At 40.9% G+C, this 22,663-nt stretch overlaps 1 protein-coding gene and 1 pseudogene across 3 annotated transcripts in view; both read right to left on the bottom strand.

Moving 5' to 3' along the window:
- Nucleotides 1–349: 349 nt before the first annotated feature.
- NIPA1 (NIPA magnesium transporter 1) overlaps nt 350–22,663 on the bottom strand; it is a 41,668-nt gene continuing 19,354 nt past the window's right edge. For 2 of the 3 annotated variants that reach the window (XM_036858837.1, XM_036858838.1), the window contains 2 exons: nt 8,089–8,249; nt 4,716–6,123 (listed from right to left, as the gene is read on the bottom strand). In XM_036858837.1, coding sequence (XP_036714732.1) covers nt 5,612–6,123; nt 8,089–8,249 — 673 coding nt within the window. In that variant the 3' untranslated portion in view covers nt 4,716–5,611. Of the gene's footprint in view, nt 4,230–4,715; nt 6,124–8,088; nt 8,250–22,663 lie in introns of those variants that run through there. The other variant, XM_036858839.1, reaches the window with a different exon arrangement.
- On the bottom strand, nt 15,711–16,196 carry LOC118898447 (annotated as a pseudogene).

The following is a 22,663-nucleotide window of genomic DNA, read 5'->3' on the forward strand; positions in this document are numbered from 1 at the left end:
TTAAAACATATGTTATACACCTCAAAAACATGTAAAAGTTATTAAAATATAGCTGGTTTTCTTTAATACCATCATTTCATTATATCAGAAGGTAATCACTGGATGGTGAATCCTTCACACATCATGGATTTGCTCCCTAAGATATGCTCGGGTGGACATTTTCTACATTGTGATGGAGACCTGGGCTATTCGTTTCTACAAAGAAAATGGGAAGCATTTGATTGCGGAATTAGGATGATATGGAACCTGAGACCACACACGCATTTCATGTAAAGGGCAAAAAAGCAACGAGTGTTCAGCTAGAAATAAGTTATTTTATTTTAAAACACATACAGATTAATAAATATTATTGGAAAACTTAATAAATAGCATTTTTATTTACATAAGGCAATTACAACATGCTATGACTACTTCTATAAAGCAAAATATAAGCAAGTCTTAGTCATTGACAAATGGGTGTGTGTGCTAATTGGAAGCTTCCCTGATACATTTACATGAAAAAAATTTTATGCAACCAATCAACATTTTACATTTTTTTATCTAGTCTTCTTCCTCTCTTTCACAATTATATTCCATTTTACAAGAAAGTAATAGTTATCATTTAAAAAGGCAAAAACACTCAGGAATGCTACTGAAAAACAGTACCCTTAAATTTTTCCAAACTGCAAAACACTGACATGGCAGGGGGGAGCAAATTATTATAGTCTGACAAATAAAATAAATATCCTGTACTTTTCAATGTGACCCTTTGGCACTAGTGGTTTGGGAGTTCCTGACATTTACCTGGTGTCAGGTAGTTCATGGTCAGGATTGAGCCGCTTAGAAGCAGGAAGTTCAGCATCATTCATTACAAATTCAACGCCGACAGAATCAATCTGGTTCACAAGTCATTGATTCTTCTGCAGAACATAAACCTTTGCAGAATGTCAGAGAAGCTCATCACACCATCAGAATGTGATCTCTCAGTGCAGGTTTTTAAAGTCTCTGCTTAATTTCCATATTTTACAACAGAAAATATAAAACCCTGCCTTTTAAAACAAAAAAAGGAAAATTAAAGCTTCATGGAATCATGCAAACTTTACATCCAGTGCTTCCTTTGCTTACTCAGTGCTCGAAGCTGTGTGTCTACAGCATGGTCCTGAGCAGACAGGATGCATGGTGCGTCGCTCCAAAGGAGTCCTGCACATGCGCTCTGGTCTGAGGCTACCAGCACAAACTAAACATGTGAGTGCTCTAACACAGATTTGGAGACCCATCCCACCGTTTAGAGGTAGAGAAACTGAGGCACAGAAAGGTTAAGTGACTCACCTATAGTTGCACAATTCAAGGAAAAACAGAGAAAAGAACAAATAAATTCTCCCCGGCTCATGCACTGGGCCCTAGACTATGCTTTTTATCACATTGGGTACATTTGAAATAGATGTTTATTTACATGATCATTGTTCTACTGAATATCAACATTTCACTAGACAATATGTTTTTGATGTAACACAAAGTTACATTTTCTTAAAATATAATTCTTTGTTGCATTTAATAGCATGTGAGAAATGTGTACGAAAATAAATGAGTAGATATTGGGCCAAATTCTTTTTCCCATTCCTAAAATTCTTAATCTTTTCAAGTATACGATGGAGGTATAAGAATCTGGCCAGATGTGAAAAATCACCTTAAAATTCATCACCAGTTCAACTGTGAGGCGGAAGTGAGGAATACATATAGTTGAGGTATTTTATATGATAAACTGTTTTATGGTGTGACTGGTGTACAAACTGATCTTTTCTCTTCCTAACTCAAGCTAACAGACCTCTAGCTATGAATATGAGTAAAACATATGAAAAACTAACACAGACATGTCCTTGGGAGGAAGGTCAATGCTAAGGAGTTAATGTTACGTTTTTGGTCCCTGAGAAGGTGGAACACCAAGATTCCATCTAATCCTGCTTGATAGGTGAACTACTTCCGTGGTGTCAGACACAGTAAGGACAACTTCTTCAGACCACTGAAGCCAATCAGACAGTCATGAACAGATCTAAACTAAAGCTTCTTCTCTTTCCAAGTTCCTACTCAGTCCCAGGAAGTCTAAGTCAGGATCAAGTAGGCATCAAAGAAGAGTGATGGGCATAGCTCTGTAGGCTGCTCTTCTGGGTTAGTGGAGCAGCTTAGAAAGGAGAGGTGTCATCTCCCAACAAGAATCAGGCAGCACGACAGTGGCCTGTGATCAACACCTCAGTCTCCGTGGACCCATCCACGCCTGTAGACAGTGCATCTTGAGCACTTTATGGATGTCTAGGAACTGGCCTCTAGAAGTGAGTGCAGTATTTACAGAGAGCTGAGCCGTCGAGGAAGAAGGAAGGTGAGAGGTGACTGCGTACTTCAACAGTGCTCTCTTCTATCAGACGTGACACCCAAAGAAAAACCCAAAGACCAATCTACTACAGCTGGAGTGAACCTCTGGAAATAAAACTGCATAAATCAAATTGGCTTGAGAAGTAGGACTTGAAAGAATATTTCTTATTGCTGAACCAAGAGCAGCAAAGTGTATTTCACTAACTTTCTAATGTGAAAAGACCATAATGACATCTGAGTGATGATTCCCCCTGAAGGTCCAGCCGTGGGCAGTTCTTGCTACCCATGGGACAGGGAGCAGACTGCCCTTCTCTCCGGATCCTTCTCTGCAGAGTTGGAGCAGTCCTGCAGAACAGCAAAACACCCAGGGTGGTCTTCGTGCTGGGTTTGGGTTAGAATCCTTAATAGGCCCTACACTTGATCACTGAGCAGAACAGGAAGCGATCTTTTTAAATGCAAAGATTCAGATGAGAAAACAAGGCATTGTCCAAGTAAGACAGGAGAGAAATGGCCTATTTAAGTATCTATCCAGACTAAGTCTGCAAGTTGTGATCACAAACATATGATTTTAGAGGAGGCTTGCTTCAATTGAAGATAAAACCCAAAGAATACCATAATAATGAAAATGTTTTATATGTATTTACTTTTGGAAAGACCAGTGTAAGACCTATCCCCATTCTGGGCCCTACCCTTCAAAGCTTTTACTCTTTAAATATTTTTTTGTAATTCCAAATTATAAAAACATGAATTTGTAAAATAAATACTATAAGTCAGATGTTAAACGCTCTATGTTAAACTTGAAAATTAGGCTGTTAGACTGCTGGTCATGTCAATTACTTCCAGGCTAGAGTCACACTTTTGGAATACAATGGATGGTATGAACTGTGTTCCACTGGAAGGAAACTTGTGTATCCTACGAAGGTAATTTGCTGAACAGATGTAAACTTGGGAGAGTCTAACTGTTGGGGAACTTATCACCTTCAAGAGGAGACAAACTATTAATACTTTGAGATTCTATTTTACTCTAAAAAAATCATAGGGAGATAATCCAGAAAATATCACCTCTAAGTATCTATGGAATAATCATGGATTAACTGTAATCAGGAACATCAATAGATGAATTTAAATAAACTAAGCTTCACATGTAAACTGTAAACAAAACAATGGTAATTTCCATATGACACATGGACTTTCTCACTATACTTGTATAGCCACATGTATTCTTTGAATATCTCATACTCCTTACCTAGAAACTATTTTTATGCCTAAAAGTATATTTATACTCCTGAATTATACTTTCAGAAAATTCAGTTCAATAAATTAAAGCCTGCATTCCTAAAAATACTGATGATAAAAAACAAACCTTCACGAGCTGAAAAAAAGAGTAATGGATTTTTTGAGCATTTATTAACTATCAGTTACTATAAGATTTTTAAAAATGTTTAAATATTCTTGCTGCTGTTAGTTCACAGATCACTTGACAACCCATGAGCATAACATGTACTTTTAATTCATAAAGGTGTTTTTTTCTCTATGTTAAACTAGCCTCATTTTATTTAGTCTCTTTGTTCAACACTTTAGGGAACTATCCCTTAGGTCTTTAGAAATGTTCTTTTTGTCTGAAAACACACTTTTTTTTTCCTATTGACATTCCTTAGTAATCTTAATTGGGTATTATTTAATTGGGTATCACCAAATCTACCTTACCCAATCCCATCTTTCAACTTGGCATAGCTTCCTATTTAGATAAAACAGTACACATGGGACTTCCCTGGTGGTCCAGTGGTTAAGACTCCAAGCTTCCACTGCAGCGGGCACTGGTTCGATCCCTGGTCAGGGAACTAAGATCCGTCGCGCCGCACGGTGCAGGGGTGGGAGAACCACTGCAAATGAAGTACATGATATCTTGATGAATATCTGCATCACTCTGTGCTTTGTTCCCATTTAATACACATGCAAGGTTACTATAGATAGCCAAATGACCTCTTTGATCCAAATACTGGAATAATTAATGGCTATTTTGCATTTCAGAAGCTTGGGTGGAGGAACTGTAGGGTGCTCTGCCGTCTCAAACAACAGGGAGATGGCTAAAAATTGTTTTCATTTTTGCTAGAAATTCTCTTGAGAACTATGTGTGTTCCAGTTTGTAGAATATAGCCTAAGCTTAACTGTGTCCTTTAACTTGTTCCTGAATTACAGGGAACTCATATGTGCTATTGAACAGTTACTCTCTCATTTAACAGCCTTATTATCAAGTTAAATAATTTATTTCTTCTTAAAGGCCACAATGCTTGCTGAAAGAGAACATGGATATATGTAATACTGGATCCCAGTTACATTAGACTGAATGCAAATAAAGTACCTCATGCTACTTAGTCAATTGTCTTTAATTCGACCACAACTACATGCTGAAAGGGTCGATTCACTCCAATGTGCCCTTAGTCTTGACTCTCTTCCAGTGAGTGAATGAATATACTATAATTTCTAACTGCTTTGAATATTTACATTTTGAAGAGTGAAATATTAAAGTATAAACAAGGAGGCTGCATTATTCTGATCTAAGAGAACATACACACAGTAATAGTCAAATTAAGTGAATAGTTCAAGTAATAAAGGCACTGAAATTGATCTGAGCTATTGAAAATCATCCTGCAAATGGAACAGTATATCATTTCCATTCACTCTTCTCTCTCTGTTTGCAATTAAAATGTCTAGGAGTTGGGGGTAGGAGAGTCAACACATCAGAGGATTAAAACCAATTAAATGTATATACCTCTGATTTGGATCCGACACCTGAATGTTATACATGCTTAATGCAAAATAACAAAACTACAGACACATTTACTGTAGAGTCAGACTTCAAGACAACAATTTCTCCCATTTCCAAAGTAAGCTTCTAAGTAAGAATATCTGTTCCCCTGCAAAGACTAATCAGAAAAGGCCCATTCTATTTAAATAATGATGAAGTGTTTTAAAAGCAAAGAGTATTCATGAAAGCTTCCAGGTTAATGGCAATGAACATAAGATTCCTCTCATCAGAGAGAGATGACACCCAGGCAACCACTGAGCAGCTTCAGAGTACAGAAGGCTGGGCCCCCACCCCAGTGCTGAGCAACGTATCCTCACTCTCCACCAGCCCATCCGTTAATATACAGGCAACTCCAACACCAGCGATGCACGGTCTCTTCTACTTCACAACAAATCAGGACCAGAATGGACCGCATCCATTTCCTGTTCCTCAAGCCATCCAACCCCCTGGTACATCCTAGTCTGTCTTCATATTAGATTTGTTCATCTCCCCAAGGTTGAAGTTGAACTCTTTGAACACCTGTATAAGGACAATCCCAACGGAGACGGTGGTGAACCCGCAGGCCATGCCCAGGAAGTCCACCAGACCCACGTTGCTCCACTCCCGGAAGAGGATGGCCGAGGCCAGCAAGACCAGCGTGGTGAACACAACGTAGTAGATGGCCCCGAACACAGAGGAGTCGAAGCACTCGAGGGCCTTGTTGATGTACCTGAACTGCACGATGATGCTGCAGCCAAGCACGGCCAGGAGCGCCAGGCACAGGCAGAGGGCACGCTGACTAGACGGATTGTTGTGGAAGATGTCTTGGGCTGCCAGCCCAATGCCCTTAGTGGAAGGCACGGTGAAACTCCCCAGCAAGGAGCAGATGCTGATGTAGACCATGATGTTGGTGGGCCCGTGGGCCGGCGCGATCCAGAAGATAAGCAGCAGCAGCGTCAGCAGCACGATGCACAGATAGCCCACAAACACTGCAAGAGAGAGGGCGCGCGGTGACCCGGGGGGCGGAGCAGCGCAGCCCTCGCCGTGCGCTCCGCCGCCCGCCCCCGCCACTGTCACCGGGACACCCTACCGCCCCGGATGTGCTCTACCACAGCCCCTGGGCTCGTTCCACAAAAGTTATTCCCATCCTCATTTTCACCATTAACACATTCACAGCGCCTATATATTACATGTCAGTAAGTAAGTCTTCTCTCTATTAGTAACATTTTTATAACAATAAAAGTCAACACGGATGCTTTGAGATTTTTCTTTTCGGCCACACTGCGCGGCACGCACAACTTCCCCTACCAGGGATCGAAGCCGTGCCCCCGCAGCAGAAGTGCAGAGTTCCAACCACTGGACTGTCAGGGAAGTCCTGAGAATTTTTTAAAAACCATTTCACAAGATGGTCAACTCAACAAACCCTAGGCAGAGAGGGCTCCTATGTGTGGGGTGGGAGAGAAAGAGAGTCACGTGGGGTCTCAAAGGACACGCAGGGAACCTGTAGGGGTGTTTCTGGCTGTTGCAGCCACTGGGGGGCTGCACACAGTGGGCAGAGGCCAGGGGTCCTGGGATGTGCAGACGGTCCCACACAATGAAAAATCATCCTGTTCTCCTGACAACTTCGGAATGTCACCTTGGACAGGAAAGTGGAAAATGTTTATAATAATCAGGGCCTAGAACCTGTTTTATGTGTAAAACAGAGTAATTTGGCAAGGATTTAATAGACATTGAATTTTTCAGAACTTCAAGAGTTATTCTCCGTTTCAGAAGATCCCATTGTTGGGAGTTCCCTGGTTGTCTAGTGGTTAGGATTCCAGGCTTTCACTGCCGGGGCCCAGGTTCAATCCCTGGTCAGGGAACTGAGATCTGGCAGGCCACCTGGCGGAGCCAAAAAAAAAAAAAAAAAAAAAAGAGGATCGCATTGCTGATGGCAAAATCCTTAGTGTTTGAGTCAATAGCACAACACCTCCATGTCGGTCTGTTTTGCACCTGCCAGATTCGCAGCACACACGGTGTGGGGTCTGCTGGCTTTAATATGTCTTCTCCTATAGTTGTACCTGAGCATTCTATTTTGTTCCAAAGTACTGTTCTTAGGGCATTATGTTGACTGCTATTATATGTACAAGGAGTTGTATTTTCCATGAATTTCATTCCCAGATTGTAAAGGGGGTGCCAGGCACTGGGCCTGAGGGCTGGGAACAGCCTGGACACGTGTATCAGCAAGCAGGTGGTGGGAGCCCCTCATCCCCAAGGATAAGAAAAAGACTATGGAGCTCTGCTGCAGGGGAAGATTCAGGAAGACACGACAGCTGAAAGCTGCCTGGGAGCCTGACCTATAAACTGGGCAAGGGGTAGTGGAGCAGAGAGCAGCACGTGCAAACGTAAAATACTGCCGAAGTGTGGGCTGTCTTTGTGGGAAAATCAGAAGTAGCTTGAATGCAAGTGCGCAGGCTTTATTTCAGAAAAAGCAGCTGGGCCTGAGTGCCCAGTAGTTTGGGCTTTCTCTCATCAGGGGGCAGGGGTGGTGGTGATTGCAGTTATGAAAAAAAAAAAAGAAATTATGTCAAAAGTAGATACCAAAAAAAAAAAAAGTGCAGGGCTCTGCGGGGGCTCTAAAGATGAATTAAATCAGACCTCGGCTCTCTGAGAGCTTCCCTTCAGAGGGAAGCATGGAGGCCTGGACGCATGGTGGTCCTGAGAGGAGCAGCCTGGGGTCGATTCCGCAGAATGGGAGCCTCCTGCTGCACCACAGATGCGGGTGCACAAGGTCCGGGTCCCGGGAGGCAGCAAAGGGGCCAGGGCAGCAGGGCAGCCCCGGGGGGCAGCAGCGGACAGTGGTGAGCAAAGAGGAGCCAAGGGCCTGGAGGACAGACCACAGCGGGGTGGAAGGTCTGCGCCGGGAAAACTGCGCCGGAGGCGGCAAGCTCTCTGGCACCATGGCTCTGAGTTACCTGGGTTGGTCAGCTTCTCCTCCAGCTCGGCCTGAGTGGTCACACTCTCAGATTTCGGGGAGTGGATAATCAGCACGACAGAACCCGCACAGCTTAGTAGACACCCCAACTTGCCCAAGATGTTGAGCTTTTCTTTCAGAAGGTAAGAAGCTAAAATGGACCTTCAATGTTAAAATAAGATATGATTAAATCAAACTATCTTGACCTGTTTCTTCTAACTGCAGATGTTATTAAAGCTACATCTTCTTTACAGTCACATTTTATTTTTAAGTTAGTTTTTAAGTGTACAAAGATTAGGAATTTATTGAAGTTGCTATTTCGTACAAATAGGATCTTCATGCCAATTCCATGCATAGCCAGTACATAATGATACTCTTAACTCATACCACTATATTATATTATTTCAGTAGATATGAAATATACCAGGGTAGAAAAATAAGTTTTATGATTGATCAAAAATAGAAATATTGCTTCCATATTTTTAAAAGTACACAGTCCAAAGAAACTATGTTAAGTAGGAAAGCAGGATATGAAAATCCTTAAAATAATTACAAGTAATTCATGATCAGAACACTTAAGTTAAAATAAATTAAGTGAGAAAATGCACAAATAAAAAAACATCAAAATGCTAATAGTAACTGAATTATGGTAGAAAGAGTATGGGTGATTATTTTTCTCTTCTCTAATATGGAAACTTTTAAAATGTGGTCACATTACTTATTTAATGCAAAAAAAAAAGCATTCCTCATAAAACATCTGTAATCTTAAGACTGGTAACAGTGTTTCTTATTTCCCTGTATAACATCAGTATACAATTTGAATGGGGAAACCTGGGCTTTTTCTAAATCGTGGGATTGGCCATTGTCAGTTTGCTGGTGTCCAAGCCAAAGGCACTCAGGGAACATGAACATCCACGGGGAGGGCACACCAGACCCAGATATCAATATATATACAGGACTATTTGCATTCATCCTCATTTCACAGATAAGGAAACCAAACCTCAGAAAGGATCAGCACTGAACCCAAGGCCACAAAGCTAACAAGAGGTGAAGCCATGGAGAGGTCAAAGCTTCCATCTTTCCCTTACAGCACTTTGTGTCCCTGGCCCTGGACAGCCTGGTCCCCAAGGAGACCCAGCAGTGTAGCTGGGAAAATAAGCAACATCCCTGAAAGAAACCACACAGGATATAATAATACAGAACTGGACGTTAAATTGGGGGGCTCCACACAGCTGCACGGAGAGGTAGCGACAGAGGAGTGGGCGGCTCCGAGAATAAGAGGTGGGCTGGAGTCAGCCTGGGACAATGGGTGGGCCTATGCCGGGGGAGAGGGCTGCCATGCATATGGAAGAAAGGGGCAGGGTAATCCTGCACGGCGAGGCCAGCTCACCTCTTATTCCACTCTTGGTCTTACACCAGAGTACAAATTAAACAGCCCTGCTATAAAACAGAGTGTGTAACAACTTGAGGAATGCCAAGGCCAACAGATCAGGAAACAACTGCCATTGAAAAAGACAGTTTATTGCTCACAGTCTCCGAGCTGAGGGCCGTAGCGCCCTATGCAGGACGGCACAGGGAAGTGCTAGCGTTGGTCAGGAGGCGCTGGCGGGTTGCGGAGGGCTGTAGCAAGAGCCTTCACTTCACTGTGGTCTCCGGGGGAAGGGGTGTGTAAGGCAGTGCAAGCGGTTTAGGACTGGCCAGCGGGAAGAGCTCAGTGGCGCTTGGGCACGGGCTGTCCCTAGCTGTCTATGACTTGGTCCTGGGGGATCAGAGCAGGTGGGTAGTGGGCAGGAGTGTGAGAGTCCAAAAAAGGAGGTGGTTGGGGTGTGGGCTCTGGATCGGTTGGTTTAGATTTGAAACGCACGCCTGAGCAGGAGAACTCCTCCCGAGGAGAGAGGTGCGCGTGCCAAGGGACATGTGAGCCAAGGCAAGGTGACTCGGGACTGGACGGTCCAGAACGAGGCGTGTGCAGCACAGGCATGCAGGGCAGATGATAGGGCATCCAGTTTAGAGACGCTAGACACATGGTCAATAGAGTACCGTGTCATTTAAGGACACACCAGATAAAGATGTGGGCGACTGCTTACCTCCTGAGTATGCTCCTCATGGAGAACTAGTCCTTGCCTCCCCTCTGTGGCTGCAAATGGACAACCCCAGGGCTGCAGGAATAGGGGCCATCTACCTAACAGGCTTCCCCAGCAGGAAATCCACCAGCTGTCTAGGCTCAAAACCTTTCTCCTCTCACTTTTCCTGGGCTGCAGTAACTAAAGCCTGCTACCTTCTGAGCTGAGATTAAACAAAAAGCATACAAAATCTCTTTGACTTAAATCAGGAGTCCACAGACTATGGCTGAAGGCCCAGTCCAGCCCTTCACCTGTTTTTGTGAATAACGTCTTACTGGAACACAGTCATGTCTACACAGTTAGTCTGGTCTCTGGCTACTTTCCACTACAATGGTAGAGGCGAGCAACTGCAACAGAGGCCACATGGTCCACAAGGCCTGAAATATTTACCATCTGGGCCTTTACAGAAAAAGGTGGCCACCCCCTAAGTTAAATGATCTACAGAACTAATCACACATCTACCTGGAGAGCTGGCCTGAGGTGGAGGCACAAGTTACATGTCGGCACCAGGGCCACAACAGCACAGAGGAGCAGCGTCCTCACTGGAGGGGTTGGGGCGTAGAGCAGAGGTGGGAGGGAGGAGTGAGGAGCGGTGTGATAAAAGGCAATGGAAAGAGGGGGAAAGAAATGTAATGCCAAGAGAGAGTCAATAAACTATCTTAATAAACTTACAGTAATAGTAAACAAACAAAAAATGTGCTGTAGAATTGACAGCAAGGTCTTGAAGAGAAATCTGTACACCCAAGTTCATAGCAGCATAATGCACAATAGCTAAAATGTGGAGGCAACTCAAGTGTCCACTGACAGATGAATGAAGAAGGAAACAGTACACAAGGAGTGCACAAGGGTTCCCTTTTCTCCACACCCTTGCCAACACTTATCTCTTTACTTTTTATGACAGCCATTCTAACAGGTGTGAGGTGATATCTCATTGTGGTTTTGATATGAATTTCCCCCATGACTAATGATGTTGTGCGTCTTTTCATGTACCTATTGGCCACCTGTATGTCTTCTTTGGAAAAATACTTACTCAGTTCCTCTGCCCATGTTTTAATCAGATTGTTTGTGATTTTTTTTGCTATTGAGTTGTAAGATTTCTTTATATAATTTGGAGATTAACCCCTTACCAGGATCTATGATTTGTACATATTTTTTCTCATCCTATAAATTGTCCTTGTATTTTGTTGATGGTTTCCATTGCTGTGCAGAAGCTTTTTACTGATTTTTTAAAAGATTTTTTTTGATTTTAAAGTCTTTATTGAATTTTTGTTACAATATTACTTCTGTTTTATGTTTTGGTTTTTTGGCTGTGAGGCATGTGGGACCCTAGCTCCCTGACCAGGGATCGAACCCACACTCTCTGCATTGGTAGGCAAAGTCTTAACCACTGGACCACCAGGGAAGTCCCTGTGTAGAAGCTTTTTGGTCTGATGTAGTCTACTTACTTATTTTTGCATTTGTTGCCTTTGTTTTTGATGCCAGATCAAAAAAATTGCCAAGACCAATATCAAGGAGCTTACTCCTTATGTTTTTCTTCTAGGAGTTTTATAGTTTCAGGTCTTATGTTCAACTCTTCAATCTGTTTTGAGTTAATTTTTGTGTACAGTGTAAGATAGTGATCCAGCTTAATTCTTTTACATGTGGCCTGACCAGTTTTATGGAAGAGACTATCGTTTCTCCATTATATTCTTGACACTTTTGTCTTAAATTAATTGACCATATACGTGTGGGTTTGTTTCTGGGTTCTCTATTCTGCTCCACTGATCTACGTGTCTGTTTTTATGCCAATACCATACTGTTGGGACTTCCCTGGTGGCGCAGTGGTTAAGAAACTGCCTGCCAATGCAGAGGACACTGGTTTGATCCCTGGTCCGGGAAAATCCCACATGCCGCAGAGCAACAAAGCCTGTGCACCACAACTACTGAGTGTGCCCTCTAGAGCCACGTGCCTAGAGCCTGTGCTCAGCAGCAAGAGAAACCACCGCAATGAGAAGCCCACGCACCGCAATAAAGAGTAGCCCCCGCTCGCCGCAGCTAGAGAAAGCCCGCATGCAGCAACGAAGACCCAACGTAGCCATAAATAAATAAATAAATAAATAAATACATACATACATACATACATACCATACTGTTTGGATTACTATAGCTTACAATATAGTTTGAACTCAGGAAGTTTGATGCCTCCAGCTTTGTTCTTTCTCAAGATTGCTTTGTCTATCTTTGTTTTTTATGGATCCATGCAAATTTCAGGATTGTTTGTTCTATTTCTGTGAAAAAATGCTACTGGAATCTTGATAGGATTGCACTGAATCCATAGATTGCACTGGGTAGTATGGACATTTTAACAATATTAATTCTTCCAATCTATAAGAATGGAATATCGTTGCCTTTATTTGTGTCTTCTTCAATTTTTTTCATCAATGTGTTAATAGTTTTCAGTGTACAAGTCTTTTGCCTTCTTGGTTAAATTTATTCCTAGGTATTTTATTTATTTATTTTTTTGGCCACGCCACGTGTCATGCAGGATCTTAGTTCCCTGACCAGGGTTTGAACCCACACCCTCTGCACTGGAAGCTCAGAGTCTTAACCACTGGACTGCCAGGGAAGTCCCTATTTTATTCTTTTTGATGCAACTGTAAATGGGATTGTTTTCTTGATTTCTTTTTCTGATTGTTTTTCTTAGTGTGTAGAAACACAACTGATTTTTGTACATTGACTTTGTATCTTGCAACTTCAGTGAATTTATTTATCAGTTATAACAGTTTTTTGGTAGAGTCTTTGGGGTTTTCTATATACAATATTATGTCAGCTGCTAGTAGAGACAGTTTTACTTCTTCCTTTCCCATTTGGATGCCTTTTATTGCTTTTTCTTGCCTTGCTCTGGCTAGGACTTCCAGTATTATGCTCAATAAAAGTGGCAAGAGTGGGCATCCTTGTCTTGTTCCTGATATTAGAGAAAAAGCCTTTGGCTTTTCACTGTTAAGTATAAAGTTAGCTGTGGGATTGTCTTATGTGACCTTTATTATGTTGCAGTATGTTCCCCCTGTACCCAGTTTGTTGAGAGTTTTTGTCATGAATAGATATTGGATTTTGTCAAATGCTTTTTCTGCATCTATTGAGATGATCATATGATTTTTACCCTTCATTTTGTTAATGTGGTATATCACACTGATTGATTTGGGGATACTGAACTATCCCTGCATCCCTGGTACAAACCCCACTTGATCATGGTATATGATTTTCTAGTGTATTGTTGAATTCAGTTTGCTAATATTTTGTTGAGAATTTTTGCATCCAATATTCATCAGTGATATTGGTAAGTAATTTCCTTTTTTGTAGTGTCCTTGTCTGGTTTTGGTGTCACAGTAATGCTGGCCTTGTAAAATGAGTTTGGAAGTATTCCCACCTCTTCAATTTTTGGGAAGATTTGAGAAGGATCAGTATTAATTCTCCTTTAAATATTTGATAGAATTCACCTGTGAAGCCATCTCTTCCTGGACTTTTCTTTGCTGGGATGTTTTAAATTACTGATTCAATCTTCTCCTGTTCAGATTTTCTGCCTCTTCATGATTCAGTCATGGTAGGTTGCATGTTCTAGGAATTTATCTGTTTTTTCCTAGGTTACCCAATTTGTTGGTGTAGAATTGTTCATAGTCTCATGATCCTTTCTATGCCTGTCGTTCAGTTGTAATGTCTCCTCTTTCATTTCTGATTTTATTTGAATCTTCTCTCTTTTTCCTTAGGTAGTCTAGCTAAAAGTTTCTCAATTTTGTTTATCTATTAAAAAAAAAAGCAGCTCTTAGTTTTGTTAAGCATCTCTATTGTTTTTAATGGATGTTATTTCATTTATTTCTGCTTGGCTTTTTATTTCCTTCTTTCTGCCTACATTGGGGATAGTTTGTTCTTTTTCTAGTTCCTTGAGGTAAAAAATTATGTTGTTTATTTGATATCTTTCTTTTGTCTTAATGTAGGCATTTATTGCTGTAAACTTCCCTCTTAGATCTGCTTATGCAGCATCCCATAGCTTTTGATATATTAGGTCTCCATTTTCATTGGTTTCCAGATACTTTTGGATATCCCATTTGATTTCTTCTTTGACACATTGGTTGTTCAGGAGTGTTTATTTAATATCCATATACTTGTGATTTTTCCAGCTTTCCTCCTGTTATTGATTTGTAGTTTCATACCACTGTGGTCGGAAAAGATACTGGGTATGATTTCAATCTTCTTAAATTTGCTAACACTTGTTTGTGACCTATCGTAAGATCTATCCTGGAAAATGTTTCCTGCACACTTGAGAAGAATGTGTACTGTGCTGCTGTTGGATAGGATGTTCTGTATATGTTAGATGGCTCTAACATAGGGTTCAAGTTCCATGTTTCCTTGATTTTCCGTCTGGATGATCTATCCATTGTTGAAAGTGGGGTATTGAAGTCTTTTACCATTATTGTACTGTTGTCTATTTTTCCCTTCAGATCTGTTAATATCTGCTTAATATATTTAGATGCTCTGATGTTGGGTGTGAATATATTTGTGATTGTTATATTTTTGATGAATTGACCACTTTATTATTGTCTAATGACCTTCTCTGTCTTTTGCTACTGTTTTCAGGTTAAAGTCTACTTTGTCTGATATAAGTATAGCTACTCCTGCTCTCTTTTGGTTCCCACCGGCAAGGAAGATCTTTTTCCATCCCTTCACTTTGAGTGTATGTGTTTCCTTAAAACTGAAGTGAGTCTCTTGTAGGAAGCATATACCAAGGTTCTATTTTTTAACCCATCTAGCCACTCTATGTGTTTTGATTGGAGAAATCAATCCTTTAACACTTCCAGTAATTATTGATAGGTAAGGACTTATTAATGCCATCTCATTAACTGTTTTCTGGCTTATTGGAGTTCCCTTGTACCTTTCCTTCTCTCTTGCTGCCGTCCTTTGTGAACTGCTGATTTTTCCATTGTGATATTCGTTGATTCCCTTCTCTTGTTTGTGAATCTACTGAAGATTTTGTTTTGTGGTTACCATGAGGCTTACATTAAGACATCTTAGAGATATAACAGTCTATTTTACACTCATAACAATTTAACTTCTATTGCACACAGAACCTCTAATCTTTTATTCCCTCCTTTTTTTCATATTTTTGATGCCACAATTTACATCTTTTTCTACTGTGTATCCATTGATCAACTGTGGTAGCTATGGCTCTTTTTTAAGACTTTTATCCTTCAACCTTTATACTAGAGTTAGGTAGTTAACACACCACCATATTACAGTATTCTGTATTCAGTATTCTGAATCTGACTATATGCTTACTTTTGCCAGTGTGTTGTATATTTTCATATATTTCCATGTTACCAACCAGCGTCCTTTCATTTCAGCTTGGAGAACTCCTTCAGGCATTTCTTGTAGGCAGGTCTAGTGGTGATAAACTCCCTCAGCTTTTATTTGTTAGGGAAAGTCTTTTTTTTTTTACAGTCCAGGTCTTTTATTTTCTTTATACCCATCATGCCATGAATTCATAGGGAATGGGCTCCAACAGTTCAGGCTCCTTTCCACTGGTTCTCACAAAGTGTGCTTCTCTGGATGGAGCAGGCTGGCACTTCAGTTGAACCCAAGTACCTTTCTCTTTGGCTTCCTTCTTTTCCTGATCATTTTCCTTCACCCGTTTCAGGAAGCTATCTCGGCTCTTAGAGTGCTTAATATGCTCGATATGCACATTAATTCTCTTGGCAAGAATCTTGCCCTTAACTTGTTTACAATGATGCCAACAGCATGCTAGGTAACACTGTAGACTCTCCCAGTTTTGCTGTGGTAACATTTGTGGGGCATTACTTTTTGAACAGTGCCCATTCCCTTGATATCTACAATATCACCTTTCTTGTAGATTCGCATGTATGTGGCCAAAGGAACAACTCCATGTTTTCTAAAAGGCCTAGAGAACATGTAGCGGGTGCCCCTCCTCTTTCCCTTTGTGTTGGTCATTTTGGCAAATACTTTTTCATATAATTTGTGTGGCAAGGAGACTGAAGAATGCTTCAGATAACCCATCAAAGCCAAATCACTGTTACAATGAATGCACACTTCACTTTAAATGGTGAGAAGAATGCTTGAGGGACAGGGGGAGGGACAGGAGGCTCCGGGAGCCACGTGCGAAGGGAAAGTCTTTTTCTTGCCTTCATTTCTGAAGGACAACTTTGCGGGGTATAGTATTCTTGGCAGTTTCTTCCTTTCAGCACTTCAAATATATCATCCCCTTTTCTCCTGGACTGCAAGGTCTCTGTTCAGAAATCCATTGATAGCGTTATGGGGGTTTCCTTCTATGATTTTTTTTTTTCTCTTGCTGCTTTTAAAATTCTCTGTCTTTGATTTTAGACAGTTTTATTATAATGTGTATTGGACAAGATCATTTGGGACTGAAATTTTAGGGTAACCTATGAGCTTCATGAACTTGGATGTCCAAATCTCTCCCCCAGTTTGGGAGGTTCTCAGCCATTATTTCCTTTACATAAGCTTTCTACTCCTTTCTTCCTCTCTTCTTCTCCTGGGATTCCAATGATGCCTACATTGTTTCTCTTAATGGTGTCATGTAAGTCCCACCAACTTTCTTCATTCCTTTTCTTTCTTTTTTCTTTTTGTTCCTCATATTGGAATTTTCAGTTGATCTGTCTTCAAGCTCACTGATTCTTCTGTTTGGTCGTCTGCTGTTAAAGCTCTGTGTTGAATTCTTCAGTTCTGTCATTTCATTCTTCAGCTCCAAAATTTGTTTGGTTGTTTTTTTACATCTTCTATCTCTTCATTAAACTTCTCATTTTGGTCTTGTGTTGTCTTCCTGATATCATTAAATTGTTTATCTGTGTTCTTTTGTAGCTAAGAGTCTTTGGAACAGTTATTATGAATTCTTTGTTAGGAAATTCAGGATCTTTATTTCTTTGGGCGTTACTGGAGGTTCTTTTGGTGGAGTCATGTTTCCCTGATTCTTCATGATTCCTACAGCTTTGCATGTCTGCACATTTGAAGAAGCAGTCACCTTTTCCAGACTTTACGGGTAAGGGAAGACTTTCACCTAGGGGTGGGGGCATGCTGGAGTGCGCTGTGGCCCTCGGTCAGTGGTGCGGGGAACCAAGAGCAGGCGCATACGGTGGCACCAGGTCCGGTGGGGCATAATGTCTTTTGGCTCAGGCTGCTAGGGTCTACATCATCGGCAACTGTGTGTTCCATGGTGAGTACTGCTGAGGGTCCATAGTGGCCGCAAGGGGTACTGGGGTCCATAGTATCACTTGGGCTCCAGTGGCTAGAGACCAGGATAGGCAGAGATGGTGGCTAGAGCCAATGATGTGCACACACTCAGCTTTGAGGGCCAACTGCAGGTGCCTATATAGTTTCAAGTGCCTATATAGTGCCTTCCAGTTGCAGACACACAGACAGCAGTAGGGGCCAAGGCAAGCAGCAAGGGCTGGGACCAACTATAAGCTCACTAGTAGCTGTGGGATTCCTACCATGGCCCTGCGGTAGCTGCACACTTCCCAGCCTCACAAGCCATGCACAGTGTAATGGAGGCTGGTGACAGGGGTTGGGCCAGGGGTGTGCACGTGCATAGCTCAAGTGGCTGGCGGCAGGTCAATGCAGCGGTGCAGGCTAGTAACAGAAGACAGGGCCTGATCCAGACCAACATGTAGCTGTGGAGGCTGGCAGCCAGAGTACTCTCCTGTGGCTGCCAGGATACCCGCTCCCAACCTGCACATTGCAGTGGAGGCCTGCAGTGTGGAAAGGCACAGCTGGAGGCGCTAGCTGCAAGGAAGCACATGGTGGCAGGGTCAGCTGTGGAGGTGTAGGCTGCTGTCTTGCACTCACACGGCCACAGAGGGCTGCTTGCTGCCCGTGCGGTTCCCAGGCTCCCCAAGTGCAGGGAAGGAGAGTGGGGAAATGGAGCAAGGAAGGACTCGGGCTTCTGGCATCAGTGAACGTGAATACCTATAGGGCAAAAGTTGGTGAAATATGCAGGGGTCCACGGTGGTGAAATCTGCTAAGTTTTTCTGCAGAGCAGGTCACTGAGAACCACACTCACTCCCACTGCATGGCTGCCACTGGTATCCCCTGCTTTTCTTCCTTGCTCCTAGCCATTTCAATACACTTCAGTTTTGCCAATCTGGGTGGGAGCTTCGTGTGATGCTCTGAAAGTCTTGGGGAAACTGGTCACTTCCTCCATTCTTCCTTTCCTGGCCAGGGGAACTCTTCCTATCTGGGAAGTTCCCTCATGGCACTGAGCAATCCCAACTTGGGGGAAGGGATAATGCAGTCAAAATGAAGCTGTCTTCTTCCTTCTTTTTCTGTGCAGTTATTCTCAGGTTTTTGGTTCCACTGTATCACTAAATTTTCTCAAGTGGACTCCGGAGCTCTCCCAGAGCTGTTTTCATTAATGGATAGCTAATTGTTAATTATTGTGGGGAGATGGAGGCTGAGTTCTTCCTTTCCAATCTGAATGCCTTTTAATGCATTTGCTTGACTAACTGCTTTGGGTAGAACCTCCAGTACAATTCTGAATAGAAGTGGCAAAAATTGGACATCTTGTCTTGTTCCTAATCTTAGGGGGAAAGCATCCAGTCTTTAACCAGTAAGTATGATGTTAGCTGGGGCTTTTCCATAGAGATCCTTTGCAAGATTAGGAAGTTACCTTCTATTCCTAGCATATTGATTGTTTTCATCATGAAGGGGTGTTGAATTTTATAAAATAATTGTTCTGTGTCTGTTGAGATGTGGTGTTCACCCTTTATTCTGTTGATGTGATGTATTACATTATTTTATTTTTGATGTTAAGTACACCTTGCATTCCTAAGATAAATCTCACTTGGCCATGGTATATAACCCCTTTTATATATTGCTGGACTCAATTAGAGTATTTTGTTGATGATTTATCCATCTATATTCGTAAGAGAATTGGTTTGTAGTTTTCTTGCGCTGTGTTTGGTTTTCTTACCAGGGTAACATTGACTTCATAGAGTGAGCTGAGAAGGAAACTCCTTTCCTATTTTTTGGAAGACTTTGTGAAGAATTGCTATTAATTCTTCTTTAGATGTTTGGTAGAATTCACCAGTTTTACCTAAGCTTTTCCCTGATGGAGATTTTATTTACTAATTCAATCTATTTACTTGTTACAGGTCTTTTCAGATTTTCTATTTCTTCTCAAAACAGTTTTGTTAGTTTGTGTCTTTCTAGGAATGTGTCCATTTCACCTACATTATCTAACTTGTTGGCATACAGTTGTTTATAATATTCACCTATTAATTCTTTTCATTTCTGTACAGTTGGTAGTAATATTCCTTTTTCATTTCTGGTTTTAGTACTTTTAGTCTTCTTTTTTGCTTTGTCAGTCCAGCTAAAGTCTTATCAATTTGGATGATATTTTCAAGGGACTAACTGCTTTTATTGATTTTCTCTATTGTTTTTCTATTCTCTATTTCATTAATTTATGCACTAATCTTTATTATTTCTTTCCTTCTATTTGTTTTGAGTTTGTCCTCTTTTTCCAGTGTCTTAAGATGGAAGGTTAAGTTGTTGATTTTGAGATCTTTCCTTTTTTTTTTTCAATGTAGGCATTTACAAATATAAATTTCTCTCTGTGTACTGCTTTAGCTGAATCCTAAATGCTTTGGCATGCTGTTTCTTCATTTTTATTCATCTCAAAATATTTTCTAATTTCCCTTGTGATTTCTTTTATTTTTTAAAATATTTGTTTATTTATTCTTTGGCTGTGTTGGGTCTTAGTTGCAGCATGCGGGCTCTTTGTTGTGGTGCACGGGCTTCTCTCTACTTCTGACGCACAGGCTTCTCTCTAGTTGTGGTGCATGGGCTCCAGAGTGCACAGGCTCAGTAGCGGCAGCACACGGGCTCCCTAGTTGTGGCACACGGGCTCTCTAGTTGCAGCGTGTGGGCTTAGTTGCCCCACGGCACATGGGATCCTAGTTCCCCAACCAGGGATCGAACTGGCGTCCCCTGCATTGCAAGACCAATTCTTAACCACTGGACCACCAGGAAAGTCCCATGATTTCTTTTCAGATCCATTGATCATTTAGTAGTAAGTTATTTAATTTCCATATATTTGTGAATTTCACAAAGTTCACTGATTTTACTTTCTAATTTCATTCCACTGTGGTCAGAGAATGATTTCAACCCTTTCAACTTTACTGATGATTTTAATGGCCTACCACATGGTCTATCCTGAAGTATGTTCCACGTACACTTGGGAAGAAGGTGAATTCTGCTGTTGTTGGGTGGAGTGTTCTAAAGATGTCTATTTTATCTAGTTGGTTACAGTGTCACTCAAGTCTTCTATTTCCTTCATGATCATTTGCCTAGTTTTTCTATCCATTATTGAAAGTGTGGTATTGAAGGCTGTGACTATTATTGTTGAACTTTCTACTTCTCCGTTCTGTCAGGTTTTCTTTTATATATTTTGGATCTCTGTTTTTAGGTACATATTTGTTTATAATTGTTATGTCTTCCTAACAGACTGCCCCTTTTGTCATTATAAGATGTCTCTCTTCATCTCTAGTAACTTTTGTTTTGTTTTGTTTTACAGTCTATTTTGTCTGATACATAGCCTCTCCAACTTTCTTATGGTTACTATTTGCATAATATATCTTTTTTTTCCTCTTACATTTAATCTATTTGTATCTCTGAATCTAAAGTATGTCTGAAGTAGAAAGCATATAGCTGGATCTTGTTTTTCATCCTGCCTGACAATCTTTGCCTTTTAATTGGATTGTTTAATCCACTGACATTTAATGTTTTTATTGATATAGTTAGATTATGTTTGCTGTCTTACTTTTTGTTTTCTATGTTTCACATCTTTTTTTTGGTCCCCTATTTCTCACTGCCTTCTTCTGCATTAAGTGAATCTTTACAGTGTGGTATTTTAATTCCTTTAATGATTTTTTTCACTATACTTGTTTTAAGTTATTTTCCTTGTGGTTTCTCTAAGGCTTATCAGAATGCATTTCAAATTGATACTAACTTAACTACAGTGAGATACAATAATGTTACTCTTATATAGTTCTATTTCCTCTTCTTCCTTTGTGTGTGTGTGTGTATATATATACACACACATACACACATATATGGTGTTTATTAAATCTGTTTGCTTATGTGCATTTTATTGAAAATGAGGTTTAACATTAGTGGAATAAATTTATTTTCCTATGTATAAAGTGGCACTTTTTGCCCTTTGTCATTTTATCTATTGGGGTTTTCATATTATTTTGGTCGATTTAAGAAATTCTTTTTTTAATATATATACATTTTAAAAATTTATTTATTTTATTTATTTATTTTTAGCTGTGTTGGGTCTTTGTTGCTGTGTGCGGGCTTTCTCTAGTTGTGGTGAGTGGGGGCTACTCTTTGTTGCGGTGCGCGGGCTTCTCATTGAAGCGGCTTCTCTTGTTGCAGAGCACGGGCTCGCACCCGGCCTTCAGGAGTTGTGGCTCATGGGCTCTGTAGTGCAGGTTCAGTAGTTGTGGCACACGGGCTTAGTTGCTCTGCGGCATGTGGGATCTTCCCGGACCAGGGCTCGAACCCATGTCCCCTGCGTTGGCAGGCGGATTCTTAACCACTGTGTCACCAGGGAAGTCCAAGAAATTCTTTATATCGTCACTGTAATTACTGTCATATTGAAATCGTTTTTCCATCCTTCTTATTTTATCTTTTAGTGTGGAAAATTAACCTTTTCATTTTTATTGCTTCAAATGTTTGAAACTTCTTAACCTTCTAAGATCTGAAACACATTAAAAGTTTTCCTATACATGGACCATAAACTCTAGGTACACAGCTAAACTTTTTTTTCTCCTTTTTTACAGATAAAATCTCTATATGACTTACTCTGGTTTGTGCTAGAGATGCAGGTTTGTTCAGTGAAAATCAGAGACATAAACTATCTGTAGCTACATGCCACAGATACTCAGGTAGGTATTAATGGAGATGCTAGTTAACACACTGGGTTCACTTCAGCTTTACATAGCATACTCTGCACTGCTGAGTGAGATAACACACCTCAACATATCAAATAACGTCATTACACAAATCAGGCACTGAATGTAGTATCAACAAACCATTCAATGTTGTATTTGTTTCTATTTCACACTTGGATGGCCATCCTGTACATAATGCTTAATTCACTTAGATCACATTTTGATGGTGCTATGATTAGGATTTAAACTGATGTTCCTACAAATTGTTTACCAGTTTTCCCAAAACTATTTATTTAAAAAAAGAAAAGAAAAGAAACCCTCTGTTTTAAACTGGAGATATGACAACTAAATGCAGATACTAGACTAGATCTTGCACTAGAAGGAAAAATAATGGTATAAAGGATGGCGGTATAAGGATAATGGTATAGAATAATGGTATAATGGTTCACTTAACAAAATTGGAATGGGGAAGGCAGATTAGAAAGATACATTTATT

The sequence above is a fragment of the Balaenoptera musculus genome, chromosome 7 (genome assembly GCF_009873245.2).
Source record: "Balaenoptera musculus isolate JJ_BM4_2016_0621 chromosome 7, mBalMus1.pri.v3, whole genome shotgun sequence".
Classification (NCBI taxonomy): domain Eukaryota; kingdom Metazoa; phylum Chordata; class Mammalia; order Artiodactyla; family Balaenopteridae; genus Balaenoptera; species Balaenoptera musculus.